The sequence below is a fragment of the Trypanosoma theileri genome (assembly GCF_002087225.1).
Source record: "Trypanosoma theileri isolate Edinburgh chromosome Unknown TM35_Tth_7_V1, whole genome shotgun sequence".
Classification (NCBI taxonomy): domain Eukaryota; phylum Euglenozoa; class Kinetoplastea; order Trypanosomatida; family Trypanosomatidae; genus Trypanosoma; species Trypanosoma theileri.
In genome coordinates, this window is record NW_021639849.1 from 592,818 (window position 1) to 605,694 (window position 12,877).

General features: G+C 39.0%; 4 protein-coding genes across 4 annotated transcripts; all 4 read right to left on the reverse strand.

Moving 5' to 3' along the window:
- Positions 1 to 229: 229 nt before the first annotated feature.
- TM35_000073670 (calcium-binding protein) lies at positions 230 to 1,312 on the reverse strand (the record flags this gene model as incomplete). Its single annotated transcript, XM_029023813.1, has 1 exon — positions 230 to 1,312. The coding sequence occupies one exon, from the start codon at positions 1,310 to 1,312 to the stop codon at positions 230 to 232; it is 1,083 nt and encodes a 360-aa protein (XP_028885009.1).
- A 1,125-nt stretch (positions 1,313 to 2,437) lies between these two features.
- TM35_000073680 (zinc finger, c2h2 type domain containing protein) lies at positions 2,438 to 4,537 on the reverse strand (the record flags this gene model as incomplete). Its single annotated transcript, XM_029023814.1, has 1 exon — positions 2,438 to 4,537. The coding sequence occupies one exon, from the start codon at positions 4,535 to 4,537 to the stop codon at positions 2,438 to 2,440; it is 2,100 nt and encodes a 699-aa protein (XP_028885010.1).
- Positions 4,538 to 5,707: 1,170 nt separating this feature from the next.
- Positions 5,708 to 7,969, reverse strand: TM35_000073690 (uncharacterized protein; the record flags this gene model as incomplete). Its single annotated transcript, XM_029023815.1, has 1 exon — positions 5,708 to 7,969. The coding sequence occupies one exon, from the start codon at positions 7,967 to 7,969 to the stop codon at positions 5,708 to 5,710; it is 2,262 nt and encodes a 753-aa protein (XP_028885011.1).
- A 2,043-nt stretch (positions 7,970 to 10,012) lies between these two features.
- Positions 10,013 to 12,286, reverse strand: TM35_000073700 (putative ubiquitin hydrolase; the record flags this gene model as incomplete). The annotated part of the gene is made up of 1 exon (XM_029023816.1): positions 10,013 to 12,286. One exon carries the CDS (start codon positions 12,284 to 12,286, stop codon positions 10,013 to 10,015), a length of 2,274 nt encoding a protein of 757 aa, XP_028885012.1.
- Positions 12,287 to 12,877: the final 591 nt, after the last annotated feature.

Here is a 12,877-nt window from a genome sequence, read left to right on the forward strand (position 1 = left end):
TACATTTACAAGGGTTAAACCTAACCTAACCTTTCTTCTTTTCTTTTTTTTTTTATTTTTGGTTCTTCTTGTTTTCCCTCTCTGCCTACACTGCATATATCCCGACATTTCATTGTTTTACATCATGACCACCTTCCTCTCCTTCTCAACCTCTCACTCTCTCGGTATCTTTTCTATTGTATATTTCTTTATATTTCTTCTTTTCCTGTCTATTCATTCATTTATTCACTCACTGTCCCCAGTTCTCCATGACTTTCCATTGGTTTCGTAAGATATCAAAAAAGATATCATCATCCTCAATTACAGCACTGACACCGTTGTAATAGTCGATAAACTCAGCATATGGGACTAATCCATACTTTTTGTTTTCGTCCCAGATGGTTAGGAAACCTTTAAGTAGTTTATCTGCAGAAAATAATTTTTCCACTGCTACTGTAGGATGCTCTTGTGCATTATAGCGAGCCTGAATATCTAAAATATTGATATTACCATCAGCATCAAAATCAAGTTTACGAAAAATATTCCATACAGCATCTTTACGTTTTTGATTCATTGGACCACGTATATAATCCATAAATAAATCATAATCCACATATCCTTCTTCATTATGTGGAAATGCACTATGAATACATTCTGCAATACTATTAATTTTACGTGTAGATTGTTGTGTATCTTCAAATGATAAAGATTTATTAAAGGCACGTGAATCACGAACAAACTTGGCAATATTCTCAAGTGACATCCATCGTTTTCCATCTCCGCTTACTTGTCTAAAATGACGACCCATAGCTTTAATACCAATCTCTGGAATACTGTTACCAGCATTCATAACATATGCATCTCTAATCTCACGTAGTAATTCAATAGCCTCACTTGAAACCCGGTGTGTTTGATTAAGTTTCGTTGTGATATCATTTCCAATATCTGCCAGTGTCTTCCCTGTACGTGTACGTAGACGACTGTCATCGCAGTAAATCACCTTATACCGTTTAACTCCCTCATCCCGCTGGTTGAGTGGACCTCCCAGTGTGAAGATGGAGCCCACCGTAAAGTCGTCCGTGAGGAAGTTGGAGCCATCATCCTTCAGGTAGACATCAAACGGAAAGGCGGGGAAATGCCGCGGGACTTTGTACCCCAGCGGCCCCGGCAGCTCCCGCACCTCCTCCACGTAGAAGCCGCGCCAGCGGGGGAAATAACAGCCAAAGAAGTACCGCTGCACATCCTGCTCATGCTGGGAGAGCTGCACGCAGTGGAAGAGGAGAAAGTCACCCCGCTCAAGGCGGTTCAGCTCACTGTAGAGCGTCGTGTCCATACGAACAGACATCCTTTTCAAATACAATAATAATAATAATAATAATAATAATAATAATAATAATAATAATAATAAGGAAAAAAAGAAGATTTGGAATTCTTTTTTTTTTTTCTTTTTTCTGTATTGTATAATTATATAAAAAAAAAAAAGATGATGAAATAATGGAAAAGTAAAAGTGTGTATATTCCTTTCTATTTGTATAGAGTCAAAGAGAATAGACACCTTCTTCTTATTCCTCTTCTTTATTTTATCTTTAAAAAAGAGAAAAGAAAAAAAGAAAGAAAGAAAGAAAGAAATGTGATTCTAGTGTTGCCAAGAGAGAAAGAAATAATGAAAAGAAGTTTTCCCGTATTTACACAGAAAAAAAAAATAATAATAACTGTACACTATGGATATGACTCCTTTCGTGTCGTTATTTTTTCTTTTATTTTATTTTTTCCTTTTCTTTGATGTTGTTCGTGGTTTAATAATAAAAATAATCAAGAACACAGGTCACAAAGACGTACAAACAACAACAACAACAAATGATTGTACGGCAAATGAGAAATGTTTCTTGAAACGCGAGCAAAAGAAAAAAAGAGATTCCCAGAGAACCAAAAATAAAAGAGGAATAACAGTGTAGTAGAGCAATAATGAATGCTAAAATACAGAATTAATTAGTAGCCTCTTAAATATGATCTTGGGTTTCCATTTTCATCGCTTATATCAATATATATACATATATATATATATATATATATATATATATATATATATATATCGGTTTGCCAATGATGATGGATACATGTAAGTTCATTGTACTTTCGACTCATTTCTTGGAGAAAGGGATGCACTGCCAAGAAGAAACTCAACTCCAATTGATAAAAACAAAAAAAAAAAAAGAGTCAAGTAATAGAACCAAAAGAATAGGAAAGAATGGAGTGACAACGTAAAGACACACACACATATATATATATATATTCAATTATATTCTTTCCTGTGAAACGTAATAACAGATGAAACAATCAAATTGAATCAAAAACAAGAATTATGCTTCTTTTAATTGTCCTTCCCAGATATCCCTTCATATCCTCCAAACATAAAAAGAAAAAAAAAAATCCCATCAACCGTTTTATCACTACACATTTATCTACGCAACCATGCGTTAGGACGTTGAGACCGCTTTGGCTGAGGAATACCAAGAGCTCGACGCGGATTGGATGATGGAAGTGAGGGAAAATCTTCCGGATCATGAAAGTACTCTCCTGTTGTATACACAAGTGACGTTTGTTGTTGTTGTTGTTGTCCCGCCGTTCCTCGCGAAGAACCTGATCCAAGTAAAGAAGAAGAAGGACGGTTATTACCACTGTTGTTGTTATTATTATTATTATTGCTGTTCCTATTATTTATATTATTATTACTTCCTGTATACGACTGTTGCTGTTGTTGTTGTTGTTGTTGTGGCTCTCTATTCTGTTGAAGAGTCAGACCAGCGCCACCCTTTTCTAGCCAAACATTACGCGGTCCTTTATTTCCTTTTTTATTGTTTCCTTTTTCCTTAAGACGTCTCGCTAGATTAGTCTGAAATTTCCATTGTTCTTCTTCTGCCTTCTTCTTCGCTTCTTCCTCTAACATCCGGTGAGCCCGTTGCACTTCTGGGGAGTTTCGCATCTTCTCAATTTGTATTAATGCTTCTCGTCTCTCTGGAAGTGGAACTGTAGCAACTAGTAAAGGAAATACCCTCTCAAATGCACTTTCTGATGGAAAGAAATCCCCTCGAAGGCAATTGTAATATCTAGTTGCAAGCATTTTTCCACTCATAAACTCTGCTGTACAGTCACGAAAATCATTTAACCTTTGTAAATCTTTTAATTCTTCTTGTAAAGCAGTATCAAGTTCTCTTTGTAGTTGTTTACGATCGGAAGGTACTTTATTTTTGGTATTATATATTTCTACACTCTCTGAAACACCAAAAGCTCTTGGATGCAATTCTTCCACAGGTGAATCTGCCTTTTCAGGTTCTACACGCATTAAAGGGGTTAACACACCTCGTTTTCTGAAATGCATTGGCAATCCATGTACATTGTGCGGCATAGAAATTTCAACTCCTTTTTCACCCTTATTTTTTTGACCTCTTTTACCACCACCTGATTTTTTTCCTCCGCCTCCTCCTCCTCCTCCTACGGATCGCTTTGGAGTTAGTTCCACTGTCTCTCGTCTTGAAACGAAATCAAAAGTAATGTGAACAGCATTTGCGTTGGATGCATGCGCAACATTAGTTGTCGAGCCATCGTTGTAATTATTATTATTATTATTATTAGTATTATTATTATTAGTCGGACTTGAACTAGTTGCATCAGGGGCGAAAAGTGTAACCTTAGAGCGAACACCATGAACTCGTTGTTTGTGAATAGCCAACTCCAAATCAGAAGCAAATACCCGTACCATAGGATCAAGTGAAGCACATGTAGGGTGATCACATAATTTATGTTCACGTTCAAAATGCATTAATAGTTTTTGACGATTTTGGTAATAGGTAAAGCGAAACTCGGTTCGATTACACACATCACATGAAAAATGATCTTGTCTCATGTGATTTAACAAATCATCTTCATCATAAAAACGTTTATTACCGCAAAATCTGCAACTCGGATGACCCAAAAAAGAGAGAGTGTCTTGTGGACAAATTCCATCCATGTGTAACCTTAGTGCCTCCTTTGAGTACACCTCCTGCTCACATAGAAAAACAGCCCGATGTTGTAGACAGACAGAGCAGTACTCCACTCCGTGATCGATCCACAAATGCTGCTGCAGCATTTCGAGTTCGCAGAAGGGCTCCTGCACCCCGCGGTGCCAGCAGGCCGGCACGGGGCACACGTACTCGTACAGCTTGGCCACCTCCCGCGCGAGCTCCCTGCCGTGGACGAGGCAGCGGAGATAAGTGTCCTCCACGCAGGCCCCGCGGAGGCGGCGGAGGGCGTCGGGGCTGAAGACATCGTCGCCGCCGTCCGGGAGGCTGCGGGTGACGATCAGCGGCCCGTCGGCCCCCCCGCGGCAGACCGGGCAGCAGCCGCCCTGCGCCGTCGCCTTCGCCGCCGCGTCCCTCCCGCCACTCGGGGCGGCGTGGATGTGAAGCCCGCAGATGTAACAGACGTGGTGGCCGCAGTTGAAGACGGCAAGCGCATCGCACGGCTCCGCACAGATCAGGCACTCCACAGGCACCAACGACACAGTCGCCTCCGACATCTCCCTCCACAAGAATGGAATAAATATACACCAAGAATATAGAGAAAGAGATAGAGAGGGAAAACGAGAACGAGAAAACGCAAGGGAGAAGAAAAGAACAAAAAAAGAAAATGAACTCGCAGAAAGAGGCGGTTTAATAACGAACTTCTTACTTCTGTCTCGACAGACCAAATAGTGGGTTACCTCGATCGCACAGAAATACTAGTTTGGAGTAGTCTTCTACCTTTTTTTTTTTGTTTTTCTTTTTTTCTTTTTTCCTTTTTTTTGTTTTTTTTTTCTTTTGATGCTTGACGTATCAATTGGTTTCCTGTGGTTGTGTTCCCTCAGTTACTGCTATTTTTACCTAATAGAAGAAAAAAAAAAAAAGAAAAAAAAAAGAAAAAAAGAAGAAAAAAAAGAGAAAACATGATTAAGGCCATTTATAGTGCTATTTTTTTTTTTCTTTTTTTGACTTGTTTTCTCTGCACAAAATATGGGTTTACGTCTTTGTCAACGTGAAAAAGCGACACTGCACAAAGAGAGTTCCCTGTTGTTGTTGTTTTTTTTTTTCGGTTTTTTTCATTTTGTCCCTTGTTTCCGTATTTTATTTCGCACACATTGTTTTATCCCGAAACAACTCAAAAGTTTCGCCAGTGGCTCACTTCAGACTGTTAACAAATCAAAGGAAACAATAAAAAAAAGGGAAAAAAACAGAGACTAACCATCTTCTTCATGGGAATCTAAGCACATTTTTTTTTCTTTTTTTTTTTTCCTCTTTTCCACCCAAAGTAGGGCCACATAAGTTTACACATCAATTCTAGGTTGATAAATGTGTCCATATGTTTCTCATACGTAAGGCTGCATTTCTTTCTAGGGAGATGTGCCCAGAAATACACAGATATATATATACATTCATACACACACACACACACACACACAAACGAACAAACAAATAACAAAAGTAATAAATCTAAAGCATCAACGGTAAAAAGAAAAACGTGATTAAAAATAAGTAATAAGAAAAATAATAAAAAGCAAAGGGTACAAACCTGCCAAAAAAAAAAAAAAAATGACAGGGGGTGAATAAGAATAAAATCTACATGAGTTCTAAGTTATATGTATGTATAAAGATGATAAAGACATCATCAATGAACAAATACAAAAAGAAAAAAAAAACAATTCTTTATAGATCTAATGCTGACTCATTATCATTCCACGAGGATTTGCTGTTGATGGGACGCTAGGTGGCGGTGGTGGTGGTGGTGGTGGCGTGGAATGCAACAAGGAAGACGAGTTTGAAGTAGTTTTAATAGAACCAAGTTTTGGTTTAGAAAAATGAGTAGATTTCGGTTTTTCTCCAGAGATAGATTCATTGGACGAATTATTCTTATTGATAAACTCATTAACTAAGTTCTTTTTAATATGATCAGATTCATCAACTGGTTTTGATATATCAGTTTCATTATTGACCGTATTTACGGGTTTAGACTCAAGCGGTAACTGTGGAGTGTGCTCATTAGAAATGAGCTTGGAGCGTCTCTTTTTCTTATTCTTCTTTATCTTAACTGGCTTATCCACTTCCTTTTTGTGTGAGACACTCTCAATATTCTGGTCAACAGTACTGATATTATTATTATTATTATTATTATTATTATTATTATTATTATTATTATTATTATTATTATTATTTTCTTTGGCAATATCATCTGATTCTGTGTTTGAGTCTTTTGCCATGATGCCCCGTGTAAAGACTGGTGCATAGGCCAGTGATGTATACAGTGATCCCATTTCTGCATGTGATATAAGAAAAGCAGTAGAGAAACTGTCTATTGGTACCTCACGATCAACCTCAATAAAGGACGGAAATTTCGCCTTTACCTGATCATCACACTCAAGTGTTAATGCTTGTTTCCCTGCAGCCCATATGGGTTCCACTATGGTAGTTACTTCATACCGGTTATCATCATGAATAAAATTAACAGCACGTAAAACAACATCTCGACGAAGTGTGTCACGATTTTTAATAAGACTACTATACTCTTTACTACTTATACGTTGTTCATTCTTTACTCGACGACCTGCATCTACCCACATAAAAGCATCATGCATAGCTTGTAAATCTTCATAATGTCCAGGTGATGCCTCACGTGCGAGACTTTCATCTTTGGAATGAGTACCAGAACCATTACCCTGTCCATTAGCATTTCGTATAGAGTTAAAGAAATACATACAATCACCTGAAGAATTTTCACGTTTAATAAGAAGACGAATATCATTAAAAACGCTATTACAGAGTACTGTAATAGTGAGAGTACATACGGCATATTGGACAGGAAGTTCCTTTGGACATCGCCTTACCAGATAATAAGTTGTATTTTGCATAGAGAACTTTTGCCCGATAACCTGTCCGACGAGAGCCAATCCCCGTTCCATTTTTTCCTCAAAGGTGGTAGAGTTATCAATAATCCGCAGCATGGGGTGTCCTACGTAGGACTGCCGTAGTTTCAAGTCGGACTCCACTGCGGCCTCCAGCCCCTCGTATCTTGCTGGGTTGTCCATATTGTAGTAGGCCTCCGCCCCGCTGGCGGCGGTGACGAGGTGGAGGACGGCGTCGTAGCGGTCCCGCAGGCCCTCCAGCGTGGCGCCGAGGCGGCGGAGGATGCGGCCGAAGGTGTCGGGCGGGCAGAAGGCGCGGCCGTCCATCGTCCCGCGGTCGGAGACGACCACCGCCGGCTGCCCGGCCACCAGCGCGACGCGGTAGAACTGGTCCTCCAGCGCGAGCTGCACGCGGAGGAGGGCGAGCTGCTGGTCCTCCACCGTCTCCCCGTTCCACTCCATCCCGCCGCCCACCAGCAGCGAGGCCGCCTCCGGCACGCAGTACACCTTGTAGCCGGTGCGGGCCGGCAGCTTCGTCTGCAGTTGCGTCAGGAACGTCGACTTCCCCGCGCACGGGCCGCCGGTGAGGCAAATGCGAAACACGCGGTGGTTGTGTTTTAACTTTTTATGGATGTGGCGAAGGGGGAGGGTGGCGTACTCAGAGAGACCAGGCGCAGGGGAAACAGAACGATGACGCTCCATACCAATATCAGTACCAACACCAGTATAGGAACAGCTCTTATTACTGACTATAACATTGTCATTATCCTCTTCTACTTCTTTATTATTATTATTTTTGGATTTATCAGTCGGTCGAGGAGGTGGTGAGTCACTTTTATCGTTCCCTGAGGATTCACTGATAGACGGTCGCTCAGATGAGATGCCATTATCGTCAGGTAATTCCACTTGATCTCTTCCATCATTATTATTCTCATCACTAGGATGATCATTGTTGTTATTCCTGTTGTTAATATCTTCATTGTTGTTATTCTTCTTGGGAGGCCAGAAATCCTCCGTCGCATGAAGCGGCTTCACCTCAAGGGTGCCAATTGGTCCGTGTGAAGCACCACAACCCATTAATTACCTTTACCTTCAAAATAAAGACGTATATACACAAACACTATATTTCTCGTATCTACTAACTCTATTTTTCTTTCTTGTATTTGTATACAGAGAGAATGAAAAATATATGAAACTTAATCCTCCTGTTTTTTTTTTTTTGTTGTTGTTGTTCTAGTTATCTACTCTAATTTGTTTTGCTCTTTCTTTTTTGCAGCCTTTTTACCACTGAGCAAACTAAATATACCAACAGCCACCTTTACTGTAAATGAAATAGTAATCATCATAGTGGTGAAACAAGTAGAGGAAACGTAAAAAAAAAAAAAAAAACAAGTAAAAGAGAAAAGAGGAAGAAAGGAAGAAAAAAAGGCATCAATTTATATAAATACAAAAAAAAAGGCATTACTAGAATGTCTCAGCATCAATATTTTAATATAAATAATACCGATACTTGACTTTATCAAGTCTCTCCCATTCCTCACTATTATTAAACAGCACCTCATTCTTTTTCTTTTCTATCTCTTTCAGTCCCTCTTTTTTTTTTTTTTTTCTTTCCTCCCCTTGAGTCACTCCTGTACATGTCCAAACACAGAATGATAGTGACAAGAACACGAACACGTGAGAAGAAAAAAAAAAAAAAAGATAGAAGTGGCACTCCATCAAATAAACCAAGGAGCAAAAGAGATGTGATATAAATATAAATATATATATATATAAAGAGAGAATGCTCCTGCTGCATCTACACACCAATGGGATGAATAACTCCAACATTATCGCTGCGAAGAAGAATCCTTCCCAATTGCACAACTTCCCGTGTCTTCATATGCACCTCCGCCGCGTCGCCCAACACAACATTCATGAACTCATCATACCCGAGAAGAGTTCCCTCGAGTTTCATCTGCGTGTCGTGCACAAGCCACACACAGACCCGTTGGCCTTCCTTCATGTAGCGGTGAACAACGCTGGTCGGTTTGACCATCTGCTTCGTTGTGGCGTTCATCTCTTATATTCCCAAGCCTTTATTTTTATAAAAATAAATAAAGAAAGAAAAAGAAAAAGAAAAATAGAGTATAATTATAATAAATAAATAAATAAATAAATAACATAACAAGTAATTTAATAATAATAAAAAGAAATCAAAACAATAAAAAAAAAAAAAACAGTGAAAGTAAATAATCTTTTACCAATGGGCACGTATCACTGCAATCCAAATAACCGTGGCTACAGGGTTTGTTGCAAGATATAAACAAATAAAAACAATGAGGGTAGAGAGTTAGAGAGTTAGAGAGAATATTCGCCTGTTTATAATATGTATTCATTATCTCTCAGCATCTATACCTCTATGTACGCGATCGCTTGTAATGTATGCGCAAAGGAAAGCAAAAGTAATTCAGTGTATATATAGATGTGTATTCAATCAGAAAAAAAAAAAGCTTACATATACACATGTACACTGTATTTTCCTCCTTTCTTTACCTTTACTCTCCCCTTCTCATTTTAAAGACCTTTTTTCTCTTCTTCCTCTTCTTTACCCTCTTCCCTAATGGAAGTTTAACAGGTTAAAGAAGAAACAAAATAAAAACAAAACATCAGCAATAATAATAACAACAACAATAACAACAACTGGGATAGCGAAATCATAAACTGCTGTAACGGCGGATATAAACACTTCTTAGTATTAAGTGTATCGTTAGTAACGATAACAGAAGTAACAACACAGCAATAAATACAATACAGAGATTTATTTATTTCTATTATATACAAGTTTTCCCTATCCCTTTTTTCTTTTCCTTTCCTTTCCTCCATGTATTCCTTACCTCTTCATTCCCTCACATTACTCACACATGTTCATACCGTTCTTGTTTTGTCGTTGTTGTTGTTTTTCTTGCTCTTCTTCTTCTTCTTCTTTCCTTTTTTTTCCTTCTCCCCTTTTCCAAACAGGTTCCTCCCAACACTCTTCTCACCTCTCATACCTTCCTACAGAGATACAGAGATACAGAGTAACGCAGAGGTGTTTTCCCACAGACACACACACACACACCACTTCAACAGGTAATCTCTTTACTCGTAAAACAACATATACACCTCTGATTGACATTTCAAGACTTGTTCTTCTTCTACAATCTCCACTTCATCATCATCACAGCGAAACCACTTATTTGAATTACCAACATCCCGCACATATGCAACATAATGTCCACCATGTAATGATCCTCGGTGTGTCACAATACCTACAAGACTTCTCTCCAATGAAGGTTGATATTCTCTTTTCTTTTTTGGACTGCACGGTACATCCTCATGATTTGAACCTGACATTTTGCTTCCAGTAAGACTCGTATTATAGTCACCATCACCATTTACAGAAGTATTCTTGTTATTATCCACTGAATTAAGTTTTGTAGTGTCTGTAGAGTCCTGAACATCTGAGAGACTATAGTCTCCGGTATTGATATGTCCTTTTTTCTCTTCGTCTGCGAGCAGACGCTCAGCTTCAGCGAGATCATTGTTTGCACAATCAAGAAAATGAACAAGAACATCATAGCGCAGATGTGAGAAACGTGCCTGAAGAACAGAAAGAGCACGCCGCCGTTCATACTCTTGAAGAACTTGTTTAGAAACATAAGGTGAGAGATCAAGCGACATTCGAAATGAGACATTTCGTGTTATCTTTTGAAAATCTCGACCATCAAAATGAAAGCGCAGCAAATGAAGAACCATTGTGCCGCCCAGACGGCTAATACATGTTTCCACACGTGCATCTGAATAGACACAGTTGAGACTACGTTTCTCTTCTGATGTTGTTTTTTTCTTTGATTTCTCCTTCGCCTTTTTATCATTTTCTGCTTTAACAGTAGCATTATGTGACATTTGTTCATCTTTAGAAAGTCTTTTAAAACATTCCTCACATGCGTATTGGTCTTTTCCTTTTAATTCCACTGGTTGAAAAAGTCTACGTAGACCGCTCTCAATGGAATCTTCAACAGGGACTGATAAAGCCATAAACATTTCCTCACGAGGGATGTGTTTCTTGCACTGTTTACAAGTCACCTCTGTTCGCATAACCCCCTCAAAGGATATACGTGGTTCTTTCTTTTTTTGCTCTTCAGATTTACCCTCATCAAATTCATCTGCCACTCCATTTGCCAAACATAAAAAGAGCTCTTGACAGTCTTGCTGTTCATCTTTTGAAAATATAGGAGAAATATCACATAAAGACCGTAACACTGCTTGTGCATAGGGATAAACATCTCGTGGATACGTATCTCCTTCACCCTCTCCATTCATATAACGCATCATATTACACAAACTACGGCTAAGTGGACCAGGTAATGATGATTCTTCAATAGAGAGTAAACGACGTGTAAAAAATTGGCATTTAAGGACACACTGAAGAACGGCGTTAAAGTAACAAGTATTTAATGGGTTTTTAATACCTGCTACACGTGAATATACAGAACATTTTGGATCTATTTTTGTGTTCCGCACTTTAAGAGAAGACCCCTTTATAGAAGGGTTAGATACTGTTTGTGATTCTCCATCTGTTGTCTTTCCATGTACAGATTGAGAATCCCCACCAGAGCGTGTTTGCGAAGAGCTATCCTCTGATTCCTTTGAAAGTCGATTTGATCCAGATTCATCTACAGAAAAGTCCAAACGAATACCTTTTTGGTAAAGAAAACAACATTTTGCAATTAAAAAACCCAATTCTTTTACGTGCTCAAGGAGTCTATCAGATTCTGTGTTATTAGATATTCGAAACCCAAATGGTTTACCGATACATACACACCAAATAAAAAAGATCCAATCATTCGGCGAATCATTTGATATTAAAGGAACAATAGCTCGTTCCCTCTCCAAATCAAAAGGTTTCCCCTCACGTAATTCTTTTATTCTTTGCTCTCCAAAAGTAGGAAATATGGATTTTATCTTTCCCCCAGGGTGTCGCTTGCAGTTTGTATACTCACAACTGGGGACTCCGAAAAAAACAGAATGGTTTCGCCCATTATTGTCAATGCTATCCGTACACTTTTTTCTTTCATTTTCATAGTGACCCTTTGTGTGATCGAGGCAAAAGAAAGAACCACAAGTAAGGCATAGAAAAACATCGTCTCCAGACATTTCACCACTGGATTCAGCTCCCGTTTTTGTTTTATGACGACTACGTAAAAGCGGGAAAGTAGTTTTTTTGGACGATGAAAACTGTTGACGCTCCTCACAGAGTACACAACGAAACAGAGATGAATCGCCTGGTGAAGCAGTAGATCCAAACCATACCTTCGCAATTACGGAACGCACATGTTTCACTTCTACGTGTTCAATACAACTACAAGACATTCCCTCTCCTCGACTACGGTTTGTAATCGGATATTCCCGCAGCGATGATACGGGAATAACGGTTGGTAACGCCTTTGATGATTTAAGACGTTGAATGACTCTGCACGCCGCGTGACCCTCCCCTCTGGGGACGACCTCCACTGACGCGTGCTTTGAAGGACACAACACAAAGCGCCTAATTGACTACTATGAGAGCTTTTACTGCGTTTTTCCTAATATTTCAGCCCTTTCCAGCTACAATTTGTTTTTGTTGATATTTTTATTCCTTTTTTCTTCTTGTGTTAAAGGAAAAAGAAAAACTAATGAGTAAAACACAACAAGAACAATAAAAAAGAAAAAAAAAACATGGTATTAACAATTAAACACAATCCTTTAATTTCATCTTAAATGGTACACAAGTTTACATTTTTATTATATTCCAAAGTTGAATGTCAGGTCAGGCAGAGATCACGATTGCTGTGCTTTCCACACCCAGCACAGAAGGAAATTCATCTAGAGAGAGAGGGAGAAAAACGCCTGCTCAGTGTTAAAGGGTTCTTGTCGATTACTGTAGCCGTCACACCCCAAAAAGGGGTCAGAATACACTCAGGT